This window comes from Pristiophorus japonicus, chromosome 7 (genome assembly GCF_044704955.1).
Source record: "Pristiophorus japonicus isolate sPriJap1 chromosome 7, sPriJap1.hap1, whole genome shotgun sequence".
Lineage (NCBI taxonomy): Eukaryota > Metazoa > Chordata > Chondrichthyes > Pristiophoridae > Pristiophorus > Pristiophorus japonicus.
Genome location: NC_091983.1, coordinates 201,426,385 through 201,443,530, shown reverse-complemented (window position 1 = coordinate 201,443,530; position 17,146 = coordinate 201,426,385). Strand labels below are relative to the sequence as shown.

At 47.3% G+C, this 17,146-nt stretch overlaps 1 protein-coding gene across 1 annotated transcript in view; it reads left to right on the top strand.

The window, feature by feature from the left end:
- LOC139266924 (leucine-rich repeat and fibronectin type-III domain-containing protein 2) overlaps positions 1 to 14,026 on the top strand; it is a 33,581-nt gene extending 19,555 nt beyond the window's left edge. The window contains exon 2 of the mRNA XM_070884555.1: positions 13,114 to 14,026. Coding sequence (XP_070740656.1) covers positions 13,114 to 14,026 — 913 coding nt within the window. The remainder of the gene's footprint in view (positions 1 to 13,113) is intronic.
- Positions 14,027 to 17,146: the final 3,120 nt, after the last annotated feature.

Below are 17,146 nucleotides of genomic sequence, written 5' to 3'. Positions count from 1 at the left end.
CCCCCGCCCCCGAGGCGCTAACGGGAGGCGCACAACAAGGGAATTTCACCCCAAAATGAGGTGGAGGAGCAAAGGTATCTGGTATATATAAACATAAATCGCTAAAGGGTCACTGGGTTGGGGGTAATAGTCGATCCAGTCTTTCTTCATATGCCAGTCCTGTCATCCCGGGAATCAGTCTGGTGAACCTTCGCTGCACTCCCTCAATAGCAAGAACGTCCTTCCTCAGATTACCAAGGCCCTGTACAACTGCAGTAAGACTTCCCTGTTCTTATACTCAAATCCTCTAGCTATGAAGGCCAACATGCCATTTGCCTTCTTCACCGCCTGCTGCACCTGTATGTCCACCTTCAATGACTGATGTATCATGACACCCAGGTCTCGTTGCACCTCCCCCTTCACCAAACTATCACCATTCAGATAATAATCAGCCCTCCTGTTTTTACCACCAAAGTGGATAACCTCACATTTATCTACATTATACTGCATCTGCCATGTATTTGCCCACTCACCTAAACTGTCCAAGTCACCCTGCAGCCTCTTAGCATCCTCCTCACAGCTCACACCACCACCCAGCTTAGTGTCATCTGCAAACTTGGAGATATTACATTCAATTCCTTTGCCTAAATCATTAATGTATACTGTAAATAGCTGGGGTCCCAGCACTGAATCTTGCGGTACCCCACTAATCACTGCCTGCCATTCTGAAAAGGACCCATTTATTCCTACTGTCTGCTTCCTGTCTGCCAACCAGTTCTCTATTCACGTCAATATATTACCCTCAATACCATGTGCTTTAATTTTGCACACTAATCTCTTATGTGGGACCTTGTTAAAAGCCTTTTGAAAGTCTAAATACACCACATCCACTGGCTCCCCCTTGATCACTCTACGAGTTACATCCTCAAAAAATTCTAGAAGATTTGTCAAACATGATTTCCCTTTCATAAATCCATGCTGACTTGGACCGATCCTGTCACTGCTTTCCAAATGCGCTGCTATTACATCTTTAATAATTGATTCCAACATTTTCCCCACCACCGATGTCAGGCTGACCGGTCTATAATTACCCGGTTTCTCTCTCCCTCCTTTTTTAAAAAGTGGGGTTACATTAGCTACCCTCCAGTCCATAGGAACTAATCCAGAGTCTGTAGAATATTGGAAAATAACCACCAATGCATCCATTATTTCCAGGGCCACTTCCTTAAGTACTCTGGGATGCAGTCTATCAGGCCCTGGGGATTTATTGACCTTCAATCCCATCAATTTCCCGAACATAATTTCCTGACTAATAAGGATATCCTTCAGTTCCTCCTTCTCACTAGACCCTCGTTCCGCTAGTATTTCTGGAAGGTTATTTGTGTCTTCCTTAGTGAAGACAGAACCAGAGTATTTGTTCAATTAGTCTACCATTTTTTTGTTCCCCATTATGACTTCACTAATCTTTTTCTCATCACCTATCTGTCGAAGCTTTTTCAATCAGTTTTTATGTTCCCTGCAAGCTTACTCTCATATTCTATTTTTCCCCATCTAATTAAATCCTTTGTCCTCCTCTACTGAATTCTAAATTTCTCCCAGTCCTCAGATTTGCTGCTTTTTTTGGCCAATTTATATGTCTCTTCCTTGGATTTACACTATGCCTAATTTCCCTTGTAAACCACAGTTGAGCCACCCTCCGCGTTTTATTTTTACGCCAGACAGGGATGTACAATTGTTGAAGTTCATCCTTGTGATCTTTAAATGTCTGCCATTGCCTATCCACCGTCAACACTTTAAGTATCATTCACCAGCCTATCCTAGCCAATTCACGTTTCAAACCATGAAAGTTACCTTTCTTTAAGTTCAGGACTCTATTGAATATATTTAAGGTGAAGATAGACAGATTTTTGAGCGATAAGGGAGTGAAGGCTTATGGGGAGCGAGCAGGGAAGTGGAGCTGAGTCTATGATCAGATCAGCCATGAATATTGAATGGCGGAGCAGGCTCCAGGGTCCAAATGGCCTAATCCTGCTCCTATTTCTTATGTTCTATGTTCTTATAAAAGTTACAACACAAGTAGGCTATGAGAAGTGCAAACACAACACTAGCTTTCATTTCTAGAAGAATAGAATACATAAGCAGGGAGGTAATGTTAAATTTACATCTAACCTTGGTTAGATCACGCTTGGGGTACAGTGTGCAGTTCTGCTCACTATAATATTAAAAAAAGATATTGGGGCCGAAATTGTCCTGCGATTGTCCGAGGCCGGTAACCTTCCAGTCAGTTAATTCCCGGGGCAGAAGTCCCACTCCCGGCGTGGAGTTGCCCTATGTGCCCCTCAAACGAGGCAGAGCGCTATCTCAGGCACTCCACCTTGTTGGAGGGGTGTTCCCGAGGCGTCAGCGCGGCACCGAGGTCAGCGCTGCGCTGAACAGGTCAGCTCTATACGGTTGCTCCGCGTGGCACTAATGTGCCGCAACGCCCTCTCCTTCGTTTAAAGGGGAGGGCAGCTGCAGACTCTGCAGGCCGTTTAGCGGCCAACGCTGGGCCACCAGGAAGAATCGCGAATGGGACAGCGGCCCGGCACGCAAAAAGGAGTGCCTGGCTGCATGATGGTGCCCAGTCGCAGCTAGGGCCGCCATTGCCGAAAAAGTCGCCCGCCAAAAAGAAATGGCGGCCTGGGGCACGCACTGCCTCCCGTTTAAGTGGCGCCCTGGGCAGATGTCAGTGCCCAGCCCCAGGCTCGAGCTGTGATGACATCATCGGCGGGTGTGCCCCGACCCGGGGACACAAATCGCAGGGCAGCCGGTAAATTCCAAATTGCCCTCAAAATCTTGGGGGCAATTTTGCCCCAGGCGCCACTGCTACCCGCCCCCGGGCGAAAAGGCAATTGTGCCCCGTTAGAACCTACTGATGGTGCTATCGGGGCGCAAAAAAGGATCAATTGAAAATTGAAGCACTGGAGAAAGTGTCGCAAAGATTTAGCAGGATGTTATCAGAATTGAGAGGAGAAAACTATCCGGAAAGATTGAGCAGCCTGGGGCATGTTTCTCTGAACAATAGACCAAGAGGAAGCCTGATAGAGATCTTTACAATTACAAAGGAGTTCGATAGGGTGGATATGAATAAACTGTTTCCACTCGAGGGTGATCCAGAACAAGGGGACGTAAATGTAATCCAGGTACAACCTCGCGAATCTGGCTGTCCGAAAACCGGACAGTTTTGAGGCGGCCAAGATGGCGATATCCGGTGGCGAGGGAGGAGGAAACCGGTAAAAACATAGCGCCGGGGTGTCACGGGCGGCGGGAATCGGCGGGAGGTGAGAAGCGCAAGCAGCGAGGACCAAAATCCGGCAAAATCCAAAAACCGACACGGTTTCGGTCCTGAGGTTGCCGGATTTCAGACGTTGTGCCTGTGTCGGCACTAATGGATCAAGCCATGAAATTAGGTTGAATTTGTTTACACAAAGGTCGATGGGACTGTGGAATTCACTGTCACGTGGAGTGGTTGAACCAGATAGGACTGTTGCTGTTAAGGACAGGCTTGATGCATACACGAGGGAGAAGGCAGTAGGAAGATATGGGCTCTGGGTGGGAGAGGTAATTATAGTGGGAGGAGGTTTGTGTGGAGTCTAGATCAGTTGGGCTGAATGGCCTGTGCCTGTGCTGCAGATTGTCGGTGATGCAATTCCATACAATGTAAGCTCTGCAAATTAACCACAGACTTTCCCCTTCACTGCTCATGATGAACAATATTTCACATGAGGTTAGTCATTTACATTTTTAATTTTTATGAGTAAATGAATAGGAGCATAATCAAATTAAACCGTAATGAGATAGCATGTATTGTACATTTAGTGTGACAAGATTAATTTTGCTTTGGAATGAAAAAGCCGTGGGCTACTGCTGAATCCCAAAGTATTTCTTCAGATGAGCGGCTGTGACAATAAATTGCGTGCATTTTCTGTGTGTTTTATCAAAAAGAAAAATTCTGACTGGGAATTATCGAGTGTAAATAGACATCGATCTAAAAAGGGAGCAGATGACAAGAAGGGCCTGTGAAGTGCATTTGCCTTTCTCAGTTCGGATGATTTTACAGTGCAGCCACTGTGAGCCTGAAAATATTGCCACGCTTATTCAGTTTAAGAGTTCTGGCTCAAGGGTGGGCCCAAGATAGGTCTGATCCTGAATCCCAAACTGACCAAGATGGTCGTTTATTATGAAAGTCCCTGTTATCATTTGTCAGCCAGCTCTGTTGGTTGCACCCTCACCTCCGTGTCAGAAAGTTGTAGGTTCAAGTCCCACTCCAGAGACTTGAGCGCAAAAAATCTAGGCTCACATGCCAGGGCAGTGCTGAGGGAGTAGTGCACTGTCGGAGGTGCTGTCTTTCAGATGAGACATTAAACCGAGGCCCCGTCTGCTCTCTCAGGTGGACATAAAAGATCCCACGGCACTATTTTGAAAAAGAGCAAGGGAGTTATCCCCGGAGTCTTGGCCAATATTTATCCCTCAATCAACAAAACAAAACCAGATTATCTGGTTATTATCAATTTGCTGTTTGTGGGAGCTTGCTGAGTGAAAATTTTCTGCCACGTTACAACAGTGATAACACTTTTTAAAAAAAGTACTTCATTAGTTGTAAAGCATTTTATGACATCTGGTGGTTAGGAAATGCACTATATTAATGCAAGGCTTTCTTTTTATCGTTCAAAGATCTGTGTGACATTGCTAGCTATTAACCAGAGGATATGCAAACTCTGCTGCCCATATCCTAACTTGGACTAAGTCCCACTCACCCATCACCCCAGTGTTGCTCACTTACATTGAGTCGTGCTATCAACTCCTCGAGAACTCTGCGCTGCTCCACTTCTGGCCTCTTGTGCATTCCCGATTTCCTTTGCCCCACCATTGGCAGCCGTACCTTCAGCTGCCTAGGCCCTAAACTTTGGCATTTTCTCTCTAAACCTCTCTGCCTCTCTGCCTCTCTACTCCTCTCTCCTACATTAAGACAATTCTTAAAAAGTATCTTTCTCCTGTTCTAATATCTCCTTACATGGCTCTGTGTCAAATTTTGTTTGATAACGCTTCAGTGAAGCGCCTTGGGTTGTTTTACTACTTCAGAGGTGCTATATAAATGCAAGTTGCTGTTGTAGAGGCTTGTGAGTATCAATGAAGTAAGCAGATAGTGGCAAAGTATTGTGTTTATGATTGGCTTAAGTTTCCGAGTAATCAATGAAGATAAGTGGAGTTTTAAAATACATTCTCAGGATGTGGGCATCGTTGTAAAAAACATTTATTGCCCGTCCCTAATTGCCCTTGAGAAGGTGGTGGTGAGCTGCCTTCTTGAACTGCTGCAGTCCTTGTGGTGAAGGTACTCCCACAGTGCTGTTAGGGAGTTCAAGGATTTTGACCCAGCGACGATGAAGGAACGGCGATATATTTCTAAGTCAGGATGGTGTGTGACTTAGAGGGGAACTTGGAGGCGGTGGAGTTCCCATGCACCTGCTGCCCTTGTCCTTCTACGGGATAGAGATCGCGGGTTTGGGAAGTGCTGTCAAAGAAGCCTTGGTAAGTTGCTGCAGTGCATCTTGTAGATGGTACACACTGCAGCCACGGTGCGTCGGTGATGGAGAGAGTGAATGTTTAAGGTGGTGGATGGGGTGCCAATCAAGCAGCCTGCTTTGTCCTGGATGGTGTCGAGCTTCTTGAGTGTTTTTGGAGCTGCACTCATCCAGGCAAGTGGAGAGTATTCCATCACACTCCTGACTTGTGCCTTGTAGACGGTGGAAAGGCTTTGTGGAGTCAGGAGGTGAGACACTCACCATGGAATACCCAGCCTCTGACTTGCTCTTGTTGCCACAGTATTTATGTGGCTGGTCCAGTTATTTTTCTGGTCAAGGTGACCCTCAGGGTGTTGATGTTGGGGGATTCGGCGATGGTAATGCCGTTGAACGTCAAGGGGCGTTGGTTAGCTGCTCTCTTGTTGAAGATAGTGATTGCCTGGCACTTGTGTGGCGCGAATGTTATCTGTCACTTATCAGCCCAAGCCTGAATGTCATCCAGGTCTTGCTGCATGCGGGCATGGACTGCTCCATTATTTGAGGAGTTGCGAATGGAACTGACCACTGTGCAATCATCAGCGAACATCCCACTTCTGACCTTATGATGGAGGGAAGGTCATTGATGAAGCAGCTGAAGATGGTTGGGCCTAGAACACTGTCCTGAGGAACTCCTGCAGTGATGTCCTGGGACTGAGATTATTGGCCTCCAACAACCACAACCATCTTCCTTTGTGCTAGGTATGACACCAGCCAGTGGAGTGTTTTCCCCCTTATTCCCAATTTTACTCGGGCTCTTTGATGCCACACTCGGTCAAATGCTGCCTTGATGTCAAGGACAGTCACTCTCACCTCACCTCTAGAATTCAGCTCTTTTGTCCATGTTTGGACCAAGGCTGTAATGAGGTCTGGAGCTGAGTGAGCCTGGCAGAACCCAAACTAAGCATCAGTGAGCAGGTTATTGGTGAGTAAATGTTGCTTGATAGCACTGTCGACGATACCTTCTATCACTTTGTTAATGATTGAGAGTAGACTGTATTTCTCCTGCTTTATTGTGGACAGGACATACCGGTGCAATCTTCCACATTGTCGGGTAGATGCCAGTGTTGTAGTTGTACTGGAACAGCTTGGCTAGAGACACAGCTAGTTCTGGAGAACAAGTCTTCAGTACAACAGTCGGGATATTGTCGGGGCCCACAACCCTTTGCTGTATACAGTGCACTCAGCTGTGGAGTGAATTGAATTGGCTGAAGACTGGCTTCTGTGATGGTGGGGACGTCAGGAGGAGGCCAATATGGATCATCCACTCGGCACTTCTGGTTGAAGATGCTTGCAAACTCATCAGCCTTGTCTTTTGCATTTGCGTGCTGGGCTCCGCCATCATTGAGGATGGGGATATTCATGGAGCCTCCTCCTCCTGTTAGTTGTTTAATGGTGCACCACCATTCATGACTGGATGTGGCAGGATTGCATCCGTTGGTTGTGGAATCACTTAGCTCTGTCTAAAGCATGCTGTTTCCATTGTGTAGCATGCATGTAGTCCTGTGTTGCAGCTTTCCCAAGTTGGCACCTCATTTTTAGGTATGCCTGCTGCTGCTCATGGCATGCTCTTCTGCACTCCTCATTGAACCAGGGTTGGTCCCCTGGCTTTAGGTAATGGTAGAGTGAGGGATAAGCCGGGGCATGAAATGACAGATTAAGGTGGAACACAAATCTGCTGCTGCTGATGGCCCACAGTGTCTCAAGGATGCTCAGTTTTGAGCTGCTAGACCTGTACTGAAGCTATCCCATTTATTACATGCAGTGAGAATATTGGATGTGGAAAATATACCACATAGAAACATAGAAAGTAGGTGCAGGAGTAGGCCATTCGGCCCTTCAAGCCTGCACCACAATTCAATAGGATCATGACTGATCATGCAACTTCAGTACCCCATTCCTGTTTTCTCTCCATACCCCTTGGTCCCTTTAGCCGTAAGAGCCACATCGAACTCCCTTTTGAATATCTCTAACGAACTGGCCTCAACAACTTTCTGTGGTAGAGAATTCCACAGGTTCACAATTCTCTGGGTGAAGAAGTTTCTCCTTATCTCAGTCCTAAAAGGCTTACCCTTTATCCTTAGACTCTGACCTCTGGTTCTGGACTTCCCCAACATTGGGAACATTCTTCCTGCATCTAACCTGTCCAATCCCGTCAGAATGTTATGTTTCTCTGAGATCCCCTCTCATTCTTCTAAATTCCAGTGAATACAAGCCTAGTCGATTCAGTCTTTCTTCATATGTCAGTCCTGCCATCCCGGGAATCAGTCTGGTGAACCTTCGCTGCACTCCCTCAAACAACAAGAATGTCCTTCCTCAGATTAGGAGATCAAAACTGCACACAATATTCAAGGTGTGGTCTCACCAAGGCCCTGTACAACTGCAGTAATATCTCCCTGCTCCTATACTCAAATCCCCTCGCTATGAAGGCCAGGATGCCATTTGCTTTCTTTACTGCCTGCTTTACCTGCATGCCCACTTTCAATGACTGATGTACCATGCCACCCAGGTCTCATTGCCCCTCCCCTTTTACTAATCTGTCACCATTCAGATAATAATCTGCCTCCTTGTTTTTCTCACCAAAGTGGATAACCTCACACTTATCCACATTATACTCCATCTGCCATGCATTTGCCCACTCACCTAACCTGTCCATGTTCCCCTGCAGCCTCCTAGCATCCTCTTCGCAGCTCACACTGCCACCCAGCTTAGTGTCATCCGCAAACTTGGAGACATTACCTTCAATTCCTTTGTCTAAATCATTAATATATATTGTAAATAGCTGGGGTCCCAGCACTGAACCCTGCGGCACCCCAGAAGTCACTGCCTGCCATTCTGAAAAGGACCCGTTTATTCCCACTCTTTGCTTCCTGTCTGCCAACCAACTCTCTATCCATGTCAATACATTACCCCCAATACCATGTGCCTTAATTTTGCACACTAATCTCCTGTGTGGGACCTTGTCAAAAGCCTTTTCAAAGTCCAAATACACAACATCCACTGGTTCTCCCTTAAGCACTCTACTAGTTACATCCTCAAAAAATTCAAGAAGATTTGTCAAGCATGATTTCCCTTTCATAAATCCATGCTGACTTGGACCGATCTGTTACTGCTTTCCAAATGCACTGCTATTATATCTTTAATAATTGATTCCAACATTTTCCCCACTACTGATGTCAGGCTAACCGGTCTATATTTCCCTGTTTTCTCTCTTCCTCCTTTTTTTAAAAGTGGGGTTACATTACCTACTCTCCAATCCATAGGAACTGAACCAGAGTCCATGGAATGTTGGAAAATGACCACCAATGCATCCACTATTTCTAGGGCCACTTCCTTAAGTACTCTGGGATGCAGACTATCAGGCTCTGGGGATTTATCGGCCTTCAGTCCCTTCAATTTCCCTAACACCATTTCCTGACTGATAAGGATTTCCTTCAGTTCCCCCTTCTCGCTAGACCCTCGGTCCCCTAGTATTTTCGGGAGGTTATTCGTGTCTTCATTGGTGAAGATAGAACCAAAGTATTTGTTCAATTGGTCTGCCAGTTCCTTAGTCCCCATTTTGATTTCCCCTGATTCTGACTGCAAGGAACCTACACTAGTCTTCACTCATCTTTTTTCTCTTCACATATCTATAGAAGTTTTTGCAGTCAGTTTTTATGTTCCCTGCAAGCTTACTCTCATACTCTATTTTCCTCCTCCGAATTAAACCCTTAGTCCTCCTCTGCTGAATTCTAAATTTCTCCCAGTCCTCAGGTTTGCTGCTTTTTCTGGCCAATTTATATGTCTCTTCCTTTGATTTAACACTTTCCCTAATTTTCCTCGTTAGCCACCTTCCCTTTTTTATTCTTACGTCACACAGGGATGTATAATTGTTGTAGTTCATCCATGTGATATTTAAATGTCTGCCATTGCCTATCCACCGTCAACCCTTTAAGTATAATTCTCCAGTCTATCCTAGCCAATTCACATCTCATACCATCGAAGTTTCCTTTCTTTAAGTTCAGAACTCTAGTCTCTGAATTAACTGTGTCACTCTCTATCTTAATGAAGAATTCTACCATATTGTGGTCACTCTTCCCCAAGGGGCCCCGCACAACAAGATTGCAAATTAATCCTCTCTCGTTACACAAGACCCAGTCTAGGATGGCCTGCTGTCTAGTTGGTTCCTCGACATATTGGTCTAGAAAACCATCCCTTATACACTCCAGGAAATCCTCCTCCACAGTATTGCTACCATTTTGGTTAGCCCAATTAGTATGCAGATTAAAGTCACCCATAATAACTGCTGTACCTTTATTGCATGCATCCCTAATTTCCTGTTTGATGCCATCCCCAACCTCTCAACTACTGTTTGGTGGTCTGTACACAACTCCCACTAACATTTTCTGCCTTTTGGTGTTTCACAGCTCTACCCATATAGATTCCACATCATCCACGCTAATGTCCTTCCTTACTATTGCGTTAATCTCCTCTTTAACCAGTAACGCTACCCCACCTCCTTTTCCTTCCTGTCTGTCCTTCCTGATTATTGAATACCCCTGGATGTTGAGTTCCCAGCCTTGGTTAGAGCCTTGTCTCCGTAATCCCAATTACATCATATCCGTTAACAGCTATCTGCGCAGTCAATTCATCCACCTTATTACGAATGCTCTTCGCATTGAGACTCAGAGCCTGCAGGCTTTTTTTTTCACACTCTTTGTCCTTCTAGAATTATGTTGTAATGTGGCCCTTTTTGATTTTTGCCCTTGATTTCTCTGCCCTCCACTCTTGCTTTTCTACCTTTTGCTTCTGCCCCCTTTCTCCTTCCCTCTGCCTCCCTGCATAGATTCCCATCCCCCTGCCTTTTTAGTTTAAACCTCCCCAACAGCACTGGCAAACACTCCGCCGAGGACATTGGTTCCGGCCTGGCCCAGGTGCAAAACGTCCGGTTTGTACTGGTCCCACCTCCCTTAGAACCAGTTCCAATATCCCAGGAATTTGAATCCCTCCCCCTTGCACCATTCCTCAAGCCATGTATTCTGAGCTATCCTGCAATTCCTACTCTGACTAGCACGTGGCACTGGTAGCAATCCTGAGATTACTACCTTTGAGGTCCTACTTTTTAATTTAACTCCTAACTCCCTAAATTCAGCTTGTAGGATCCATCCCATTTTTTACCTATATCGGTGGTACCTGTATGTATCACAATAGTTAGCTGTTCACCCTCCCCCTCCAGAATGCGCTGCAGCCGCTCCAAGACATCCTTGACCCTTGCACCAGGGAGGCAACATACCATCAAGGGCAAAAATCAAAAAGGGCCACATTACAACATAATTCTAGAAGGACAAAGAGTGTGAAAAAAAAAAGCCTGCAGGCTCTGAGTCTCAATGCGAAGAGCATTCGTAATAAGGTGGATGAATTGACTGCGCAGATAGCTGTTAACGGATATGATGTAATTGGGATTACGGAGACAAGGCTCTAACCAAGGCTGGGAACTCAACATCCAGGGGTATTCAATAATCAGGAAGGACAGACAGGAAGGAAAAGGAGGTGGGGTAGCCGCAGAAACACCTATCTATTCCCCTGACAATAGAATTCCCTATCACTTAGCTCTCCCACTCTTTTTCCTGCCCTCCTGTGCAGCAGAGCCACCTCTGATGCCATGCACTTGGCTGTGCTGCCTTCCCCTGATGAGCCATCTCCCCCAACAATACCCAAGGTGGTGTATCTGTTTTGGAGGGAGATGACCGCAGAGGACCCCTGCACTACCTTCCTTTCACTGCTCTTCCTGATGTTCACCCATTCCCTATCTGCCTGTGTAACCTTTACCTGCGGTGTGCCCAACTCACTAAACGTGCTATTCACGACATCCTCAGCATCGCGGATGCTCCACAGTGAATCCATGCACAGCAATGCGGTTTATGAGGAGCTGCAGCTGGACACACTTCCTGCACATGTAGTTGTCAGGCACACTGGAAGCGTCCCTGACTTCCCACATAGCACAGGAGGAGCATGACATGGGTCTGGGCTTAACTCTGAAAAGAACCTAATTGATAATAATGCCAACAGTTTCTTACTGATCAGAAAAGAAAAAGATTAAATACTCAACAATCCACCAGCCAATCACTTACCCTCTTGGCTGTGACGTCACACTTCGATTTCTTTTTACTTCTTTGTTTATCTTCTGCTCCTGTCCCTGTACCAGCTAGCCTCCCGACTGCTGGGCCCCCTTTTATGGGCCTCGCTGCTACCGACCTGCTCCGCTCCTCCGACTCTCTGGCTCCCGCTCTTTTTAAACTGCCCGCTCCTCCGACTCCCGCTCTTTTAAACTGCCCGCTCCTCCGACTCCCGCTCTTTTTAAACTGCCCGCTCCTCCGACTCTCTGACTCTTGCTCTTTTTAAACTGCCCGTTCCTCTGACTCCCGCTCTTTTTAAACTGCCCGCTCCTCCGACTCCCGCTCTTTTTAAATTGCCCGCTCCTCCGACTCCCGTTCTTTTTAAACTGCCCGCTCCTCCGACTCTCTGACTCTTGCTCTTTTTAAACTGCCCGTTCCTCTGACTCCCGCTCTTTTTAAACTGCCCGCTCCTCCGACTCTCTGACTCCCGCTCTTTTTAAACTGCCCGTTCCTCTGACTCCCGCTCTTTTTAAACTGCCCGCTCCTCCGACTCCCACTTTTTAAAAACTGCCCGCTCTCCGACTCGCCGCTCCCGCTCTTTTTAAACTGTCCACACACTGGTGACACAGAGGTAATTCTGAGTTTGGAAGGGATGGAGCTGGAGCTTTACTCTACCATACGCTGCTCTGTACCTAACATGGTTACACTGAAATGAGAGTTCCATTCTCGAGTTCTAATATCCTTGGCCTTGAGGAATGCAAAGGTTCGGAGGGGTATGGGATGATATACAGGACCTCTCCGAAGGGTCTTTGTTTGGCCTGCAAACTGTGTGCAGGGATTGTTCGTGGAACAGGTGGGCCTGAGGCCCAATATTGAGACCAGGGAGACGTAGATGCCTACTCGGCAGCTGCCCGGTGCAGAGGATTCAATTGTGTGTCGCTATGTTGCCAGCAGTGGTCGTCACATAGGTCCTTGGAGAGGGGGGATTGGGAGGAGGTAGGATTGGGAGCGCGGGGGTGGAATCGGGAGATGGGGGGATTAGGAGGAGGGGCAATTGGAAGGAGGTGCAATCTGGAGGTTCGGGAGAGAGCTGAGCTGTGCTGGTCCCATCCAACTTTGCTGGCAGTGAGGATAAAACTCCATTTGCTGGTGAATCAGGTTCCCGCCGAACTTAGTGAGGTTATAGCGGCGGAGCAGGAGCAGCTGTGAGGAAATCCCCAGCCACAGCCGGTGAGGTGCTTTGCGATGTATAAACACAATGATGTGCTGGTGATAAAGTGATAGGGTGGGAGGAGGCTCGCGCAGAACATGAACACCGGCACGGACCAGTTGGGCCGGCCAGCCCCGCTTCTGCGCTGTAAAACTCCGTGTAATTCTATATAAGGGTCGATGACTCCGATTGTCACAAGATTAATCCTTTAACTTTTGTTGTTTTTTTTCAGGATGATCCCGGCTTCAAATAAAGCCTTTGTGGTGAAGAACCTGGTATCTGGCGCCGGCTACGACCTTTGTGTGCTGGCGATATGGGACGACACTGCCACGACCCTCACTGCCACCAATGTGGTCGGCTGCATCGAGTTCATGACCGGGGAGGATTACAGTCAGTGTAATTCCTTCCACAGCCACTTCCTCGGCGGGACCATGATCCTGGTGATCGGCGGCATCATTGTCGCCTCGCTGCTGGTCTTCATCATCGTTCTGATGCTCAAGTACAAGTTCTGCAGCGGCCAGGAGAAGATGGCCAACGTCAGCGACGTGTACTCGCAGACCACCGCCGCCCAGCCCGTCCACAACGGGATCCTGCCGCAGCTGCAGCCGAAGGCGGTGGGGCGGGACGAGCTGCTGGAGTTCAACTGCGGCTCCATCCACAGCAGCCTGTCCTCGTCCACGGGCTCCAGCCAGGACTGCGAGGACTGCTACAGCCTCCACAGCAACTCCAGCACCCTCTCCAAGAAGTGGCGGTCCACGTCCAGGTCCCGGCACAACATCGACCGCCTTATGGGGGCCTTCGCCTCCCTCGACCTGAGGTGCCAGCGCAAGGAGGGCGATTACGACTCCAAGGCCTCCACCCTGGCCCACTACTCGGACAAGGAGCCCTTGTTGGGCCGCAGCGAGTCCCGGCTCAACAAGCTGCTCGCGCTGCCCATGGAAGGGAAAACTCGGCGCAGCCACTCCTTCGACATGGGCGACTTCGCCTCCACCCAGTGCTACAGCTACCCCAAAAAGATCACCAACATCTGGACTAAGAGAAGTCTGTCGGTGAACGGCGTGCTCCTCCAGTACGACGAGGACGACTTCGAGATCACCAAAGGGATGTACTGCAGCTCAGACTGGGTGATGGAGAGCACGGTTTAAAGGGCGAGAGGAGGACTCGGCCAAGCTTACGGAAAATCTACTGTGAATGCAGAGGCGGTGGGGGAGGGGAGAGCGGGGTTTGAGTGCTTCAGCAAATCCCGGCTGACTTGGCAGGGAACGAGAGCAGAACCGCCAGGAGATTCAGTGAATGGGAAATAATACCAATGCTTTCAAAAACAAAATACAACCTTTTGCCTGTGGTCCTTGCATAACGCATGTCGCACTAACCGGCAACACGTACAAAACAAATTTGTGCCGGATCTTAGCTGCGACACCCGAACTAAGTCCCACATTGAATGTGACGCTAACTTACACTGGTACGTCCTTTATCACAATCAGCTGCAGCTCCCGGACTGATTCTTCAGCAAGGAAGGGAGGTTGCAAAGTGAGCACGGTGTCAGTAACAAACAGCACTGCGGTGCTGAAAGCAGAGTAGGTAACATTCACCCCGCCCCTCCCCTCCCCCCCCAGCCCCCACTCCTCTAGTTTTCTCTCTCCCGAAGGCTTTGACTCTTGCTGGGGTAGGGTTCCACAGAGGGTACTGCCCGCTGATACCACATTCACCAGGCCATTCAATGCGTGGCCCCGGCCAGTCACCAGGCAGTTCAAAGGTGGGAGGGTGCATCACACCCAAGCCCCGAGAAGTAAATAGGGTTTGCGGGTCTTTGCACTGAGGAGCACAGAATCTAAAAGGAAGGAAGCCATGTTTAGTTTGTACAAGAGGACGGTTAGGCAACGGTTAAGCGGACTGCAGGCGAGGGTTGCCGGACCACAGAGAGGGCGCATCGAAGATTCCCCAGATCAATCCCAGGAATGAGAGGTTATAGTTACCAAGAAATTCTCAGCTTTGTGCACTGGAACAGACAGGTGATCCACTTTATCAACATAGTGAAAGGTTTTGAGAGGGTAAATGACATGGAATTGCATAGAATTTACAACACAGAAAATGGCCATTCGGCCTAACTGGTCTATGTTGGTGTTTATGCTCCACATGAGCCTCCTCCCACCCTACTTCAAAGTAACCCTGTCAGCATAACCTGCCATTTCTTTCTCCCTCGTGTTTATCTAGCTTCCCCTTAAATGCATCTATGCTGTTCACCTGAACTACTCCTTGTGGTAGCGAATTCCACATTCTAACCTCTCTCTGAGTAAAGTAATTTCCCCTGAATTCCCTATTGGATTTATTAGTAACTAATACTATATTCATCACCCCTAGTTTTGGTCTGCCCCACAAGTGGAAACATCTTCTCTCCATCCACTCGATCAAACTCCTTCATGATTTTATAGACCTCTATTAGGTCACCCCTTAGACTTCTCTTTAGAAAATAAACAAAGGTTGTTATCACTAACTAGCAAATCAGCAACAAGAGGATGTAGACTTGGAATAAAGAGGAGGGGGGGTAATTAAAATACATGCTTTAACACAGACGGTCATTAGATGATGACTGCTTTACTGCAAGTGGGATTGAGGCAGAGATTGTTATTATTTAAAAAGGAATTGGATAATTACTTCAAAAAAGAATATTAAAGGAATATATAAAGGTCCACGTAACAGCACTGTCCCACGGGATCATTCGATAGCTTTCAGGAGTGGACAGACCTGGCTGATTTCTTTTTTCCCCCTCCCTAGCTCCAACTCCTGTAGCTCAGTGGGTTGCATTCTCACCTCTGAGTCAGAAGGTTGTGGGTTAAAAAAAAATCTAGGCTGACATTCCAGTGCAGTACTGAGGGGGTTCTGCACTGTCGGAGGTGCAATTTTTCAGATGAGACGTTAAACCGACGTCTGCTCCCTCAGGTGGATGTAAAAGATCCCATGGCACTATTTAGAAGAAGATCAGGGAAGTTATCCCTGGTGTCCTGGCCAATATTTATCACTTAAACAGATGACCTGATCTTTATCACATTGCAGTTTATGGGAGTTGCTATGTGTAAATTGGCTGCTGTATTTCCCACAATGTAACAGCGACTACACTCCAAAAAGTACTTCATCGGCTGTGAAGTGCTTTGGGACGTCAAGTGGTTGTGAAAGGTGCTATATAAATGCAAGTCTTTCTTTTACTCCCACATCAGCTGGTAGTTAAAACCGGGACCTTCCGATCCTTTATGACCCAGTACCAGACTGCCTCACCAATTAAGCCTTTAATTGTTTTGAAATGTTATTTCTATCACCCCTTAGAATCCAATGATCAAATGTTGTCAATCAGAGAGGGAGAGATGGAGTGAGAAGGACCATATCAATGAAGGAACATAGAAACAGGTGTAGGCCATTTAACCCCTGAGGCGTTCTCCGCCATTCATGGTTTATCTGCACCTCAACGCCATTCACCCGCCTTTGTTCCATATCCCTTGATACCCTTACCAACAAAAATCTATCGAGCTCAGTCTTGGATGCTCCAATTGCCCCCGGCATTGACGCCTTTTTTTGTTCGATCTTTTAATGAGATGTTCAAGATGATTTGACAGCGTTGTTAGAGAGGAACTATTTCCTCTGATGGAAGGAGTGTAGAGCAAGGGGGCATAGCCTTAAAATTAGAGCTAGGCCGCTCAGGGGTGATGTCAGGAAGCATTTCTTCACTCAAATGGTCAAGGAAATCTTGAATTCTCTCCCCCCAAAAGCTGTTGAGGCGAGGTCATGCCAAAATTTCAAAACTGAGATTGATATATTTTGGTTCGGCAAGGGTATTAAGGCATACAGAACCAAGGATGAAGGTGAATAATGGTCACCACATTACAGTAAAGATGTGATTGCACTAGAGAGAGTACAGAGGAGATTTACGAGGATGTTGCCTGGACTGGAGAATTTTAGCTATGAGGAAAGATTGGATAGGCTGGGTTTGTTTTCTTTGGAAAAGAGGAGGCTGAGGGGAGACCTTATTGAAGGGCCTAGGTAGAGGGGTCAACAACCAGGGGGCATAGATTTAAAGTAATTAGTAGGAGGTTTAGAGGGGTTTTGAGGCTAATTGTTTCACCCAGAGGGTGGTGGGGGTCTGGAACCCACTGCCTGAAAGGGTGGTAGAGGCAGAAACCGTCACCATATTTAAAAAGTACTTGGATATGCACTTAAAGTGCCGTGGCCTGCAAGGCTACTCAGATCAAGAGCTGGAAAGTGGGATTCAGCTG